Source organism: Polypterus senegalus, chromosome 1, assembly GCF_016835505.1.
Source record: "Polypterus senegalus isolate Bchr_013 chromosome 1, ASM1683550v1, whole genome shotgun sequence".
Taxonomy (NCBI): Eukaryota; Metazoa; Chordata; class Cladistia; order Polypteriformes; family Polypteridae; genus Polypterus; species Polypterus senegalus.
The window spans coordinates 177,787,762-177,805,369 of record NC_053154.1 but is presented as its reverse complement, the minus strand read 5'-3'; the positions used below and the strand labels follow the sequence as shown (position 1 = coordinate 177,805,369).

The window sequence follows — 17,608 nt, the reverse complement described above, 5'->3', positions numbered from 1 at the left end:
ACTATTTGCCCCCTTCCTGATTTCTTATTCTTTTGCATGTTTGTCACACAAAATGTTTCTGATCATCAAACACATTTAACCATTAGTCAAATATAACACAAGTAAACTCAAAATGCAGTTTTTAATTATTTAGGGAGAAAAAAAATTCAAACCTACATGGCCCTGTGTGAAAAAGTAATTGCCCCCTTGTTAAAAAATAACCTAACTGTGGTGAATCACACCTGAGTTCAATTTCCATAGCCACCCCCAGGCCTGATTACTGCCACACCTGTTTCAATCAAGAAATTACTTAAATAGGAGCTGCCTGACACAGAGAAGTAGACCAAAAGCACCTCAAAAGCTAGACATCATGCCAAGATCCAAAGAAATTCAGGAACAAATGGGAACAGAAGTAAATGAGATCTATCAGTCTGGTAAAGGTTATAAAGCCATTTCTAAAGCTTTGGGACTCCAGCGAACCACAGTGAGAGCCATTATCCACAAATGGCAAAAACATGGAACAGTGGTGAACCTTCCCAGGAGTGGCCGGCCGACCAAAATTACCCCAAGAGCGCAGAGACGACTCATCCGAGAGGTCACAAAAGACCTCAGGACAACGTCTAAAGAACTGCAGGCCTCACTTGCTTCAATTAAGGTCAGTGTTCACGACTCCACCATAAGAAAGAGACTGGGCAAAACCGGCCTGCATGGCAGATTTCCAAGACGCAAACCACTGTTAAGCAAAAAGAACATTAGGGCTCGTCTCAATTTTGCTAAGAAACATCTCAATGATTGCCAAGACTTTTGGGAAAATACCTTGTGGACTGATGAGACAAAAGTTGAACTTTTTGAAAGGCAAATGTCCCATTACATCTGGCGTAAAAGGAACACAGCATTTCAGAAAAAGAACATCATACCAACAGTAAAATATGGTGGTGGTAGTGTGATGGTCTGGGGTTGTTTTGCTGCTTCAGGACCTGGAAGGCTTGCTGTGATAGATGGAACCATGAATTCTACTGTCTACCAAAAAATCCTGAAGGAGAATGTCCGGCCATCTGTTCGTCAACTCAAGCTGAAGCGATCTTGGGTGCTGCAACAGGACAATGACCCAAAACACACCAGCAAATCCACCTCTGAATGGCTGAAGAAAAACAAAATGAAGACTTTGGAGTGGCCTAGTCAAAGTCCTGACCTGAATCCAATTGAGATGCTATGGCATGACCTTAAAAAGGCGGTTCATGCTAGAAAACCCTCAAATAAAGCTGAATTACAACAATTCTGCAAAGATGAGTGGGCCAAAATTCCTCCAGAGTGCTGTAAAAGACTCATTGCAAGTTATCGCAAACGCTTGATAGCAGTTATTGCTGCTAAGGGTGGCCCAACCAGTTATTAGGTTCAGGGGGCAATTACTTTTTCACACAGGGCCATGTAGGTTTGGATTTTTTTCTCCTATATAATAAAACCATCATTTAAAAACTGCATTTTGTGTTTACTTGTGTTATATTTGACTAATGGTTAAATGTGTTTGATGATCAGAAACATTTTGTGTGACAAACATGCAAAAGAATAAGAAATCAGGAAGGGGGCAAATAGTTTTTCACACCACTGTATATAGGGATTTACAATATTTTTGTGGTTGACGATTTTATCTCTGTTCGCGTTGGTGATTACTGAGATTGCGTTGCGCACTTCTTGCTTGTGAAACAGCCATGTTTTCACTTTGTGCCTGGTAAGGAAGGTCCTTGGTAGAGTCATCCTCAATAGGATCCGTGATCATTTGCAGAGTCAATCAAGGAGGTCATCAGGGCTCTCGAGAGACTGACAGAGGAGTCAGAGTGTCTGTGCTTGCGTGTGTCCTGGATAAAAACTAAGATCCTGGCCTTTAATGATCTCTTGGGCACATCCATCAGCAGTGTGTCTGTCTGAGAAGAGAATGTCTCTGGTGACTCTTCCTATGAAGTAAGTAGATGGATTGGGAGAGCATAGCGGGGTCATGAGGTCTCTAGAAAGGGGTGTGTGGTGCTCCCGTTATCTTTGCAAAAGGACGAAGGTCCAAGTATTTAATGTCCTTTTGCTACCTGTTTTGCTATATGGTTTGTAGAGATGGACACTATCCAGTGACCTGAGATGAAGACTGGACTCCTTTGGTACTGTGTCTCATCGAAGAATCCTTGGGTACCACCTGGATTGACTTAGTGTCAAATGAGTGGTTACTCATGGAGTCCCGAATGAGGCACATTATCTGCACTGTAAGGGAGCATCAGTTATAGTACTACGGCCATTTGGCGTGATTCCCAGAGGCTGATCCAGCTCATAGGATCCTCGTTGCTGAGGACCCGAGTGGCTGGACCTGGTCAAGAAGATGCCCACATAACACCTAACTGCAGCAGATAGATTGTTATTTTTAGAAGGTGGGACTGGACCATATGTCGACCTGGGGGGTGTTTCCAACCAAGACCCGGAGGTGTTGTGTCATGTGGTGGGTGATACTGTTGCATGCTCCCAAACCATGACCTCACTCGTTTATTTCAGTTCTGTTTTGGACTCATGTCTGTAAAGACCTATTATATTAATTGCTGAACTTTTCCTGAATTGCTACCCCAAACCCTTTCGCTGTGTTTGTTCTGCTTATTTTACACAAGATACAAAAAACAATATATAATTATAATTAAAAAAGAAGAAGAAGAAGAAGAATATGATGCATACATAATACAGACATAAAAGTATATACCTGTATATAAAAATTCCACATAGGCACATTATAGATCCATGTCAACTTTAAACTTCAATTCATTCACAATATTAAGTGTTTTCATAGCTTTGCTGACTTACAGCCATTTACAGTATTTATTGGAGATGATAATTTAATTCAGTCTTGAAAGTGCTGTATTTTGGCTTTCCCCTATTTCATTTTATGAATATGACATTGTCCAAGAATTATTAACAAGTTAATCAAATATGTTATTTTAGGATTAACATAATTTGTTTAAAAACACAGAAATATATCCCTATCAAATTTAAAGCAAAATTAGCTGAGTAATTAAATACATTGTGTAAATCAGTCCTTTGAGTGCTGTTAGAGTACTGACATTACCAGAAATGATGGGAAAATATTTCTGGGTCCTTCTCACAACATACACATTTTTCACCTGTTTCAATTCGAAATCTATGTGGAATAAAAATTTAATAGGGCAAATTCTATATATTGAATTAATACATACCTCTTTAACTTTATTAATGATACAATATGTATTTATTAATCACTATATTTTATTCCAGTCAGTGTCTAACATGGCATTCAATCTCAGAACTGTGACAAGAGTAGATGATTGGCAGCAAACTTTCCTAACCTTTTTTCATAATATTTCTATTATAACATTTGGAATTCCTAATATCAGTTCCATCTAACAGAAGGGATGAGGTGAAACTTGTGACATCTAAAGCTGGGATAATCAACCATTTGAATAACCTTTTTAGAATACAATTTCTTATAATACTAAACTCATAAACTGAGATTGTAACACTGTACTAATTAATAAATTCTTCATAGCTTAGCAATTTCCTTTCTTTGTTAGTATGCTGTTTCACATATTAAATTTTATTTTAAAAAAGGTTTTTAAAAATATAGATTTGTTCCGAAATGTTAGAATTCCACTGGGTGTTTCTATGCGGTGAGCAGTTATGCTTGTAAACTAATGTCTAAATTAAGAAAACCTTCTTTTGAAAATAAAACAGTTTTAGGGGAATTTTAAAAGTTTCAATGTTGCATTTAAAAAGAAATTCCAAGCCGGGACACAGCTGCAGAGGTTCACAGCTGGAGTATTTTGGAAAGTTCTGGGCATGGCTGCTACAGACCTTGCAAAATATCATTGAACAAGGTGAGAAAAATGTTCACCTAAGCTGGCTGCATGACAAATTTCCTGGAAAATGTTCGCCGATGAACTTGTTCAACAAATACAGCATATGTGCTGCGAAAAACGCTTTGGTGAGTTTTGCTGATGAAAACTATTGGGGAGCACATTAAAATGACAGGGGAGCAGCTCCTTCTAGTGACTCCAGAGGAACCCAACAGGGCTACCTATCAGCACTACATATCTCTTTAGCCTTGCAAGTGTGCACACACGAGTACTGTCCTAGGGAAACCACCATCCAGTGTGCTTGGGGCATATCGGGCCCCTGAAGTTACTCCATGGTCTGTTATTTTGGCATCCTTAACAGGAAAGATACCACCCACCAACCCACTCTGGAGGCAAACCCATGCATAACTTGTTACAACAGACATCTTTACCATTTGTAAAAGTCGTTACTCCAAAATAATAAGGTTTTCCAATTCCTCTGTTCAGCTTTCACCACCAGCAAACACTGCTCCTTGTCAAGTTCTGTTAAACTGCAATATTACCTAATCATTGGGCAAGGGCTATTCAATTACAAATTCAGCTGGGCCAGAGTTTCAAACCAAGAAACTTTTGGTTTTCAGCGGTCGGTAAGCTGCAGGTAATAGCAAATTTTAAACCAGCACCAATGAATGTATTGAAAAACAAGTAATGTTTATTCATTGCTTCCCCTTTAAATATGATTACATCTGACCCAATGACTTCTCAACGTGCATACAAATTAAAAAAGTGCACAGTACTGGCAATAAAATATGTTTAAAGTATGAACTCCAAATCAAAAAAGTATCAGTAAATAGTATTAACAAACCAATAGTAAAGTACATAGATGTAATACCATAAACTATTATTAAGTAAAATTGCTGCATGTAAATAACACTAAGGCACATTCTCAACATATAAACCCTAAACAGTACATTTTAAATAACTTTGCATCTTAACTTATAACAAACATACATGTAAAATGCAAATGAACCCATCTCTGCTCATTAACACACACTTTTAATTTAGGACGCTATTGACTCTCAGTTATTACATACAAATGTTTCTCTATGCAGAAATGACTACTGTAGTACATGTGCATCTATTTTGCCTTTTGAACATCCCATAATATGTTCACTTGTGTATGCTCAGAGGTACACCTTGAAATGTGAGTTGTGTCTCTTAATTATTGCTGTCTCTCTAACATTGCCACCATATTTGTGATTCATTTCAAACAGCAAAAATATTTAACTTATATTTTATTAGTATCAGAGTCCTGAAGTTGAATTTCCAGAAGGGGAATGAGTAACAGGCCTAGCATAGAGTCTATCCTTCACCTTCACCTTTGCAACTCTTATATGACAATCTGAGCTAGGGAAGGTTCTAACAATTAACCAAAGTGCTTCAGGAAGCTGAGGATCAATAAGCATGACTACCATTCCTTCTAAGAGGTCTTCAGGCTCCCTATGCCACTTCTGTCTTCCTGTAAACTGGGTAAAAAATATTTGATAAAACTTGACCAAAATTCTGCGGTGAGCTGGTGCCCTGGCTGGGGTTTGTTTCCTGCCTTGCGCCCTGTGTTGGCTGGGATTGGCTCCAGCAGACCTCCGTGACCCTGTAGTTAGGATATAGCAGGTTGGATAATGGATGGATGGATGACCAGAATTGGTCATTAAGCACTTAACTCTGTCTCCATCTCCATTGCTCCATCAGCTCATTTAAATGATAAACAACTTGTGGTAGAGAACTATCAAGCCGCCCCATCAGCAGGAAATTAGGTGTAACTGGGTCTAAGTCAGCAACGTTTGATGACACACACCCCAGATGCTTACTGTTCAGGATTCCCTCTATTTCAATGAGAACTGTTTTAAGTACTTCTTCAGACACTGACTGTGAACCTTTTGTAGTGTAAAGGGCCTGCTTCATGGACCTAATTTCTCTCTCCCACGCACCACCAAAATGTGGTACTCCTGGTGGGTTGAAGTGGAAAATTAGTTTTTGCTTTGCAAGCAGTTTCTGAAGCTCTGAACTAAGGGTGAAAAATGTTTCTCTCTCCACACTGGAAATTTGTTCCTTGGTCAGACAGTAACTATAGGGTGTGCCACTTCGAGCTATGAACCTTCTGTGTGCCATTAGAAAGGAATCTGTGTCAGTACTAGTGAGAACATCCAAATGGACACATACCCCATCTCCTCTCATAGCACCTACCTATCTTAATCTGAAACAGTCCAAAGCAGTCCATGCCAGTGCTGAAAAAGGCAGGTTTGTGAAGTTTCAATCTTGCTGGGGGTAGGTCTGACATTTTAGGGATAAGGAGCTTTGCCTTCAGTTTATGGCAATCGGTGCAATTATGTTGGAATTTGCGAACTGCCTCTTAGGATTCAGACATTTCTCCTTAATTGGGTAAACACTCTCGCGGGACCTGGAATATGAAGTTTGGCATCATGTTCTTGAATAATTAATTTAGTTACTGGATGGTGAGGGTCTAAAACAACAGGATGAATTGATGACAGCTCAATCCCTGCAATACGGCGCAATCAACCTCCAACTTGGAAAGGCCGACATGATGTGTCAAACTCTGGTGCTAAAGTAAGAAGTCGGCTGGTGGCAGGAACAGGCTTTCCATTCTTCAGCAACATGTATTCCTCAGGAAAACTGTCCAACTGTGAATTTTGAAAGAAGAAATTCTGACATTCGATAGTCTTTAGCAGTAGAAGGACTGGTTTGCTCACTTCTTCTATTTTGAACTACAGCCTCAACTAGCTCCCTCCATGTATGGTAGTCCCTAGGGTTTGGAATAAGAGGAGATGTCACCATGCTACCACAGAAGACACTCTTCCATTGCTCTGCTTCAATTTCTGGAAGAATAATATTTGGCATTACTGGCCTTTTTGACTCAGGTTTATAAAGGAATAATGAGCCTTGATTCCATCTGTGTGGTACAGACAATTCAGCTACCTCCAAGAATGGTGACCTGTTAATTCTTGAATTTCAGCTGTTCTGGTTCCCACAATTACTTTAAAGTGGCAGGATTCAGACTTTAGCCAGGATAAGACAGTTGTGGAATCAGACCACAGAACCACTTGGTTTATTGTTAAAGTATGCTAATTTTAAGAGTTTAGCTACTTGTGCTACATTTAAACCAGCACATAGCTATAGTCTTGGTATTGTTTGTCATATTGAATATTACCATCTTTACCTTCTGTTCTTAGGTAAGAAACAGGCCCGTAAGCTTGTTCAGAGGCATCACAGAGCATGTGAATCTGTTTGGTAGGAGGAAATAAGTCCATATAAACAGGTGTATAACATCTTGGGATACTAATGCTATCCAGAATGTGAAGTTCTCCCTCCCAATCATTCCATGCTCTTAATAGATCTTCAGGCAACATAGGGTCATCCTAGTCTCTTTCTTTATCCCACAATTTCTGGACTTTGGGGTATATTCTTCCATTTTCCACATATGCCAAATGATCATACAGACTGGAGAGTACTTTGTACATGTGGTTCATAGTAACAGTTGTCTTCTGCCGTGGATGAGACCTGTACCTGAACATGTCTAAGGAACAATGCCACTTTAAACCTAAAATGGTTTCTGTGGAATCTGATCTATCCTGGGACAATCAGAGTTCTGTACTGATTGAAGAGCTGCTTGTGGCAGATGTTCTAGTATCTTGGGAATATTGCTAGCCCATTGGTGAAGGTCAAATCCACCATTTGACAAAGGATCTTTTAGTTCAGTTGCTTTGTCCTCTGGGTTGATGGTAGAATCTGCAAATAGTTGTCCACATAGAAGTTCCTTTCTACTAAGGATCAGATCTCATCCCCTGATTCAGTGTTGTCCATTACATGTTGTTGAAGAGCATACATTGTTCAACAAGAGTTACAGGTGGTACCAAAGGGAAAATACTTGCCATTCTTAGATAAGGGGAAGAGGAAAGCTACTTACCAAATTACACCATACAAAACAGAGAAGAGGTTTATCTTCAGGTAAAAGGAAGCTTTGGTGAAACATTCTTTAATGTCCCTACCTACTGCTACAGGATGTTCCTGAAAATGTAAGAGCACTTCTAATAGGGACAGACCTAGGGCTGGCCCATGGAGCAGGTATTCATTCAGGCAATGTCTGCGATATTTAAAGGAGCAATTGAATACAACCCGGTTCTTCCCATTATGCTGAACCATACGGTGAGGAATACACCAAGACTCTTCAGAGGAAGTGATTATTTCTGCTGATAACTTAATAACATATCCAGCCTCCTCCAGTTTTTTAATTTCTTTACTGTATGCAGCTACCTTTGTAGAGTCCTTTGACAGACATCTTTTGATTTTTTGCAAACTGGGTATAACAGTTTATTGGTATGCTTTTAAACAAGGCATGTCTTTCTTGCATAGCAGTGGTGTGGCATAGTGTTTTACATCATCTGCCATTACCTTTATCATTTTTGCCTGCAGTAGATCCATGATCTTGTTTAGACCTTGTTATGAGTCTCTCATTTCTGTGAGGGATGTTGTCTGCTTCCCAGAGTCTTTCAACATTTCTGAAAAGTTCAGACATTGAAGCTGTGAGGGTAATATGAAGGCGTTGCTGTGGTTGAAGGTTTTCCTTAAGCAGTTGTGCTGGATCTTGTAATGTCCAGCCTAATCTGGTCTTAACTGCTGCAGGGCCCCATGGTGGTCCAAGGAGCAAAGGTGCAATAGGGGAGATCAAGTGTGGATGATCAGCTCCAATCAACAAGAGAAGGCATGCTTTATGAACAGGCTGTAGTGGAAGACCCTTTAAGTAGTTGTATCATTGCTGCAGGTCTGCTACTGGGAATGGGTGTTTTGCAAGGCTCAGTTATTCAGCTGTAAAGGCTCTTGTGATAGGACAATTCTTGTAAGGTTGTGAAACTGAAGCTATTCTGAAGGATACTGAAGCACCATGTAGTGGTCTTTAGTATTAGGTACTCTAGTTCACCTTTCAGACTTAGTTTCTGGGTAGCAGCAGATAACAGGATAGTTCTCTCTGACCCATCATCAAGAATAGCATACGTGTCTAAAGCTTTATCTTGGTGTTGCAGAAAAACTGATTATTTTAAGGAGGAAACGGCTTGAGCCTTCAGGTTTGTCTAGGTACAGAGTTTCACTGGTAGAACTCACTAAACAAATTTCTTCCTTTGGTGATCTATCATTTACTTCATGCAGGATGTGAAGATGCTTCCTGTTACAGAGATGACATGGTTTCTTCAATGTGCACTGAGCTGCTTGATGGGCTTGTCCACACCTCCAGCACCTGTTCTCAGTTTTAAACCAGTTGATTATCTGCTCCTTATTAAGCTGTTGAAATTGAGAGTACTGACTCAGGTAATGCTCAGTGCTATCACAATATAGGCAGAAAACTTTGCTCTTCTCAGGTTCCTTTGCTTCTGCTCTGACCCTCATAGTTTTGGCACCAAGATTGAAACTTAAGCCATTTTGCCAGATCCAGAAGAGTATAAATAGTGCCCGGTTGGTAGCATATTTGTCTTCTAAAGGATGATCACAACTCCGAAGGTAACTTGGTTAGTAAGCAAGCAAAATATGATCCACAACGTAATTCGATATCACCTCCTGGACCTAAAGTTTGGAGTAGGCCCACTAAGGCTTGTATCAGAAGGGCAAACCTTTCAAATCCTGCTGCATCACCACATTGAATATCAGGCGAGTCCATACCTGCAGCTATTTTGGTTCAAATCTAGTTGATGAGGTTGTCTGAATCTTTGTTAATGCTGCCATGGTGTCTATATAGCGAGTAACAGAGTTCAAAAATGAGTCAGCTATTAGATGTGCCTCTTTCAGCTTCAGATGATCCAACAAAACCTGATATTTAAAGAGCCCAATGGCATCTTCTGGCAGTAGGTTCATCAGAGCTAATCTAAGACGGGCAAACTAGCTGGGGTCTCTATGGCTAAAATATGGAATGGTTGGTTTTGGACCTCTATATGTCATTTCTTGCTTAATAACACTGTTCTGCCACCCCGTCTGAGCAGAGTGCAACGTGGGAGGATAAGAACAGTGGTGTTCATCAGGTACTGAATAGGTTTAAATCAATTCTAGTGGCTCTGACTTCTGGAGATCTTGATAGTGTCTAGTATGAGTATGTAACAGAAAACTTGTTGTGGAGAGCAATGGTCTACAGATCCATACATAGGAGAAGATTCTTCATATAGGTATTGAATGCCTGGGGGTTCTGGAACCATAAGAGCTTGGTGCTCTCCTGATGCTTTATGGTGAATGAAGTTTCAGTCTGTACTAGGTTCACTGCCATCAAGAGAGGCACATTTCTGTGTATCTGCCACTTGTTTGTGCTGCAGAGTGGGTACTGGTGGAGTATTTTGATGAAAGTTAAGAGAAATCTTCTCTGATGACCTAATGTGAGTTCAGGGTGCAGGCACTTGGGGAACATGATTGTGGATCAGTCGTCTGTAGGTTGAGGGCAGTTGCTGATTTATTTTTAACTGGTCTTGAATGCCTACCTGCATCTCCCATAAGCATCTAATCTTCTCTCTCAAGGACTAAGTGGACTGTCTTAACTATTGTTTCTCGTTCAAGGTCATGAATAACTAATTTGCATGCCAGTGGTAAGAAATCAGCATCTTCTGTTTGAAGTAAAGGTGTTTTTACTGTATATCTGATATATCCCACCAATCCACTGTAGCGTGCAATCTATTCTCTCCTCCATAGGAACTGTACCAACTAGTAGGAGATGAGGCTGTAGGGTTACTTGTTGATTTCATTGGGATGTAGCATTTATTGGCATGCTGTTGATACCTTTCCTATTGGCATGCTGTTGATACCTATCAGTAAACAGTATTAGCAAACTTATAGTAAAGTATTGTAACAATCTGTGAAAGAAACTCCCACTGAGGCAGTGCATTCTAAAAAGTAAAAAAAAGGGGGCCGCACAGAGTGCTGAGGAGAGGGGATGGCAGAGCAGACACAACTGCTACTCTTAATAAGCAGCCTCTGGGGTGCTGGGGAGGAGGGACTTTGGAAAGGAGGTTCAGGTAAAAAAAAGAGTGTTTACTTCGTCTTGTGGGGTGGTTTTTAGTTCACTGCTTGTTTGTTTGTTTGTCCTGACTATGTTGTTTTTCGGCCTGTGAAGTAAGAAGAAAAGAAATAAAACCATTGTTTAGTTTGTTAGTGGTGGACAATTACCACCTCTTGCTTGTGAGATTTATTTGCCTGCCTGGGAAGGGATACTACAGTATATTGATATAATACCATAAACTATTAAATAATATAGTTGCATGTAAATAACACTAAGGGACATTCTCAACATATAAAAGCTAAACAGTACACTTTAAAAAATTTTGCATCTTAACGTATAACAAATATACAAGTAAAATGCAAATGAACCCACCTCTGGTCATTAACGCACACTTCTTATCCAGGACACCACTGACTGACTCTTAGTTATTACAAATTGATGTTTGTCTACGCGGAAATTGCTACTGTAGTACGCGTGCATTTCTTTCACCTTTTGAACATCCCATAATATGTTCTCTCGTGTATGCTGGGTACACCTTGAAAGGGGAGCCGTGTCTCTTAATTATTGCTGTCCCTCTAACATTGAGTGTCAATGGCGGATCGTTGTGTTTGTAACAGCCATGAATCCACAGAATCAAAGCGTGTGAATGGAGGTTCAAACAATTGTATGGAGAGATGTGCGAAGACGGTGCTTAACAATAACGAGACTGTCGTTGGAGTAACAATTAGAGTCATTTGTGAAAACTCACATTCACACTCACTTGATGAGGCTGAACACACGTGCAGTGTTTTCCAGTAGTTATTAAAACATACATTAAAATAATCAAAAGAGCCTATTAGAGAAAATAAAGCATTCTTTATCTAAATTTCTGAGAAAGGTACACGGTTTGATAAAACTGAAAGGACTTGTATTAGAAATACCGTATAGCAATTGGGTACAGAAGCAAAAGAATTGACTGGGTACCAACAGGAAGCACTAAAGCGGTAAATTCAAACTGTTGCCTCTTTTTGTGTTTATTGAGTGCGCTGGTTGGTCGTGACACATGACAGTCAATATTTTCCCTGGCCTCTCGGCCTAGGATTGGCGGTTTGAAATGTTAAATATGTGAACGGTTAAGTATTATGTTGATGGCGTGAAACTTGAAAGTCAGTTTGCTTGGTCCTCTTTCTTGATTCTTTAAAAATCAATATTTTGATATACATAATACTTAGTGAAAATTGTAGAGGCTAATAAGTGTACTATTTATTCTCTACACTTTATCGCGTCGATAACTTATAAGGTAAGGAAAGCTTATATTTTAGTAATCCCTAAACGCCCCTTTATTATTACAAAGTTTTGCAATTAGAAGTAAGTTGTCTGTGATGTAATAGAGGATTCAAAATTTCCGTATTTTATTAAGTTCTTGAAATCCGGGTATTTAATTTACAGGCATTACTACAAACATTTTAATTTTACGAACCTCACATGGTCACTAACCTTTTAAAAGGTTTTAAATGGTTTGCAGTTGTAATCTCTTCATTAAATTACGGCAGTAGCTTTCATATTTCAGGTGTTTAGCTGATGAAAAAAGTGCATTAACTGCCGTTTAGACGTTAATATACTCTGGTAGTTTGTTTACAAGTTGAATAAACAAATATAAATAAATCTGGAATATCTGACATGCCTTATCGAAAGTCACGCGTAGTTTATTTTGCCCAATGCTCGTGCAGCTTCGACGTTATAAATAAACTAGTCGAGCCTGATATGAGGTTCTCCCCCATAGGTTTTTGTTGTAGAATGCAATATTGAAATGTGGTTGGCTTTTGTATTTGTCATTCTTCGTGACAGCTTAGTTCAGCTAATGTGAATAAAATATATTTGCATATTGTGCTATATACGTCTTAGCTTTTTTAGCTTAGTTTTAGCTGACACGAATGCTCAAAAATGTATTTAAACACGAAGTTTATATTTGGTTATCTGCTTATGAACAACTCGCAGTTCAATAAGTTTTTTTTTCTCTTTGTGGTTCCTGGCAGGCTGTTGCACTGATTATTGAAGATCCTGCCGCTGAGCTCCGGAATCCACTTGCACCACAATGCTTTAGCCATGCATTGGAAAAAAATCATTTAGTGCGTAAATGATCGTTGGTCTAAGTACACTGACATTCTTCATCTCTTGAGCGTTGGAATCTCAAAGGACGGACTGCACCAGAGGATAACTTGTAATAAGGATCATCCACCTGAGATGCTACACAGTCTGATTAAATCTTGGCATAGTGACAGTTGACTGTGTATCTTGCAAGAGTTGTTCCTTCATCTGAGCAAACTTGATCTTTTTGTACTCGTGTTGGTACTTGTTAGAATCTTTAAATCAGACACAACCTGTGGGCAAAGGAATGCTTCAGAACAGTCAGTCTCCTTTTATCAAAATGTTTCAGTACAATTGACTTACAAAAGATGTTCTAATCACGTATTCAGAAAATCCTGTTAGGGTGTACTTTGTCAGTTCTGTTGCCAAGGTTAGAGTTAAAATTAACACACATACTGTAGTAGGGTCCTTTTTTAGTTTTCAACTTGTACTGTTGGTTGCTAAATTTAAAGACCTAATTTGTTTTAGCCAATTTTATTTTAATTGGCTATGTATGATTCAGACCACTTGTTTCTTTTCCTTTTAATAGTGATTTCAAAGATGACAAGCTAAACCTAGTTTCTGAAATTCAGTTCCTTTGCTGTTTTCTTATATTTACTAATTAGAAGCTCATGGTTGCTAGTAATCAATCATGTTATTTAATAAAATACTCTATCCAAAGTGTGTTTTTTTTTTTTATATAGAGACAGATATAGAATGGGAGCCTGTTTTTTTTTTTTTTTGTTTAAATGGTATACTGAAGAACAATTATACAAATTTCAGAAGTTTCAATGGCTTAGATTGGCAAATACCTCAAATTTATGTAAAGAGTCTATTTACAGTGTTGAGCTGTCTTCATAACTTCTGCAATTTGGTCTGGCATGCTGGATATCCGCTTCTGGGCCAAATCCTGACTAATGGTAATCTATTTTTGCTTCTTTAGTGCTTCAATTTGATTTCAATTTGTGAGCTTCTGCTTTTCTACCTGCTTTGTGAGAACTGACCACAGGTTCTCATTGGGTTAAGAACTGGGTATTCTCCTGGTCACGGGGTTAAAGTTTCAATGGCTTGACCTCTGAGCCACTTTATTACTTTTGCCTTCTGATATGATGCTCCATCATACTGAAAATACCCCAATCCCATTCATTATTTATGGCAGTGTTCTTGGGCAGAATTGTGAGTGAGCTCACTCCCATGGATAAGACGCAACCCCACACATGGGTTATCTCAGGAAGCTTCATTGTTCGCGTGACACAGGACTCATGGTAGCGTTCGCCTTTTCCTTCTCTGGACAACAGATTTTTTTTTATTTCTTTCCAGATGTCCCAAACAGTTGACAGGAGGATTTGTCCAAAAATTAACTCTGCAGCAGTGTTCTGCTGTCCAATCCTTTTACCTCCTAAAGGGATTTCAGTCTGTCCTTGATGTTGTTCTTGAAAAGAAGTGGCTTCTTTACTGCCCTTTTGGATGACAGCCTTGTGCCAAGAAGTGTTCCTCACTGTGTCCTTCACATGGTCCTGGCGCATGCTGGACACATTTAGCTGATCATTTTGTGCCAGGGCCAAAATAAGTGGAAATGGGTTTTTGTGATAGTTAACTTTTTATGCTAATAAAACTCTTTGCAATGAATTAATATGCTTCTGATCACTCTGCAGAATAATATAAAAACAATGTGAATTGCTTCCATAAACACAAGCTGCAAATCATGCAAAACACAATTTGTCACTGCCAAACCTTTTGGCTACTACTGTACATGTAGTATACACCGTGAAATGCAAGTCTGATTAGCTCAAACTACATTAGAGAAATAAGGAGTAGGTAATGTAGATGTCAGGTACAAAAGAGTGAATGGTATTATGTCAATAAGTGAACTAAAATTTCTTAGATAAATAAGGGATGAGCATGTTCTGATTGAGTTGTCTTATGGCATGAGGGTTGGAGCTCCTTTTGAGTCTCACAGTTTTGGCCATTAGACTACGGAAACGTCTGCCTGATTTCCATAGGCTGAACAGGCAGTTCATGGGGTGTGAAGGATCTTTAGTTTTGATTGCTCTGGTTCTACATCTCCTATTGTAAATGACTTGTTTTGGGGGCCAGAGCAGAACTGGTAAGATGCTTTGCTGTTTTCATCACTTTCTGCAGAGCTTTACGATCTTGTGCTGAGCAGCTACCATAACAGGGTATGATACTCTGGGTTAGTATGCTTTCTATAGCCTTTGAATAAAAAGTATTAAGTATAGCTGGGGATACCATACATTTCCTCAACTGCCTCAAATGATACAACTGTAGTGTTGCATTTGTGACCAGTGCTTGTGTGTATAAAGGCCCAGCTCAAGTCTTCTGAGATATTAACTCCAAGGTATTTATCCACTACACTGGGATACCATTGATGGTTACCAGGGTGTAGGACCACTGCTGCTTCCTACTGAAGTCCACAACCAGTTCTTTGGTTTCACTGACATTTTGCTGTAGGCTATTTGCTTGACACCACAAAGCCAGGTTCTTTTCTTAATGAATGCTGCCTCATCATTATTTGAGATGAGACCCAACACCACATTGTCATCAGTAACTTTATTATTGAATTGGAGCTGAACGTGGCTGCACAGTCATGGGTATACATAGAGTAAAACAGGGGCTTAAAACACATCCTCGTGGGGCTCCAGTGTTAAGGAAAATGGTGTCAGCTGTTTTCTCACTCTGATTACCTGTGGTCTGCCTGTCAAAGTCTAGCACCCATTCACAGAGGCGTGCTTTCAGGCCCAGGTCTTTCAGCTTAGTGAAACGTCTGTGAGGCACAATTATGTTGAAGGCTGAGCTATTAACAGCAGTGTTGCATAATATCAAGGATTTCTGTCTGTGTGTAAGGGTGCTGTTCAACACATGAGAGATATTTGATCTATTAGGACAGTGTTCAAATTGCAGTGGGCCTGGACCAATGAAGGAGCAAATATAGTTTTTAATAAGCCTCTCAAACACTTTCATGACTACAGATGTTAGGGCGACAGGATGATAATCATGTAGGCAAGAGGGTTTATTTTTTGGTACCTGGATTAAGGTGGATATTTTTAAGCATGTTGGCCCCACAGATTGACCTAGCAACTCATTGAAGATAAAAGTAAAAATTCCAGTAAGTCAATCAGCACAGCAAGGCAAAACATGCCCAGAGATGCCCTCAGGACATGCAGCTTTCCTGACATTTGCATGCTGAAAAGCTTCTGAGATGAGATGGTGATTGTTGATCAGTAGCAAACAATATCAAAAGTGTCCTTGAAAAAAATTGATACATGTATTTCATAATCAAACTGTGAAGTCATCCAATTGTATGTTTACAATGTAGCAAACAAATGCTTTTTTTTTGTTTTTTGCTAAAATATTGTTAGGTATAAAAATACAGAAAATAAAAACCTACAGTATAACAGAAAGTCTGTTCAAATGGAATGAATTGTATGTTTTGTTGAAATATACTCTGTGTGTGTATGTATGTATGTATGTATGTATATATATATATATATAAATGTGTGTGTGTAATTTTACATTAGCTAATGTGTGTTTTTTTTCTATTTTAAATTTCTTAATTACTTGTTTTACTACAGGGCTAGCCATGGAGGAGTTAGCAAGCAGCAATGCTTCTTTAATGAAGATGTTTGAAAAGAAGGTGCAAGGGTTTATTGATGAAGTAGAAAATAATCAGATCGTCTGGTTACAGGAAATCCAGGAAGAAGCTGTAAAGATGTTTTGTAGGTGTGTACCTTCTCTTGATAACATGTGAAGCATTGTTCTGCACGTTTAATTTCATTAACCTCTTGGGGATACAGGAAAGGTTGCAATATATAACCTTGGCATACTGGGACAAAGCCCTTATTCATTATCAGATGGACAATTGGCCTAGTGTTACATTCATACAAGTACAACACTTACTCATATAGTACATTGTCATACATGAAACTAGGTTATAGTGCTTTGAAATTCTAATTACTAAGCAGAGATGCAAAATAGTAAAAGATCAACAAGAACTTAAACTGAACTTGCAAAACTAATTATTCGTCCATCTGTAAAACAGGAAAATTGCATTTTATCATCGGCGCTAATCATTACCTCTCCCAGTATATGGGAATTCTAATAATGCTAGTAATTTCTAATGAGACCAAAGGGGAAAAAAATTTGGTGGTTTTGTAGTTTTAAACTATTCAACTGTACTGTCTTTTAGTAATAGTAAAGTATTCCTGACTTGGTATATAAAACCAAAGCGCCTCATCCCCAGTTTTTATGATTTACCTTTTGGAACACTGAGCAATACTGAGATAATCCAATATTAAAAATAGGAGTGTAATATGATAAAGGCTCCAAAATTGAAGGTGACAGATTTTCAGTGCCTTGTATACAATTAAGATCATTTTAACATATGCAGTTAGTGTAATGGTAATAAGACTAGTTACAGAGGCTCAGATTCTTAAGACTCTTGCTGCTTTCATTTTTACATCTTTTTTTTTTTGGTAATCCTGATAGTGCATTACAATAATCTAAATGGCTTAAACACATAGTTGTCTAACTTTTCAGCATCTTACAATGATAAAAGATCTACCTTATACAGTTTGTCTTAAGGGGAGCTGGGGGAAGCAGCCGTAGTAAAATGTTTGAATAG

General features: G+C 38.8%; 1 protein-coding gene and 1 long non-coding RNA gene across 2 annotated transcripts in view; both read left to right on the top strand.

Moving 5' to 3' along the window:
• Positions 1 to 10,867: 10,867 nt before the first annotated feature.
• LOC120538781 (inner centromere protein A-like) overlaps positions 10,868 to 17,608 on the top strand; it is a 49,813-nt gene continuing 43,072 nt past the window's right edge. Inside the window, exons 1-2 of the mRNA XM_039768288.1 lie at positions 10,868 to 10,876; positions 16,560 to 16,707. Coding sequence (XP_039624222.1) covers positions 16,568 to 16,707 — 140 coding nt within the window. The 5' untranslated portion in view covers positions 10,868 to 10,876; positions 16,560 to 16,567. The remainder of the gene's footprint in view (positions 10,877 to 16,559; positions 16,708 to 17,608) is intronic.
• On the top strand, positions 11,970 to 13,461 carry LOC120535641. The gene is made up of 2 exons (XR_005634951.1): positions 11,970 to 12,139; positions 12,876 to 13,461. It is a non-coding gene; the product is annotated as an uncharacterized LOC120535641 (long non-coding RNA).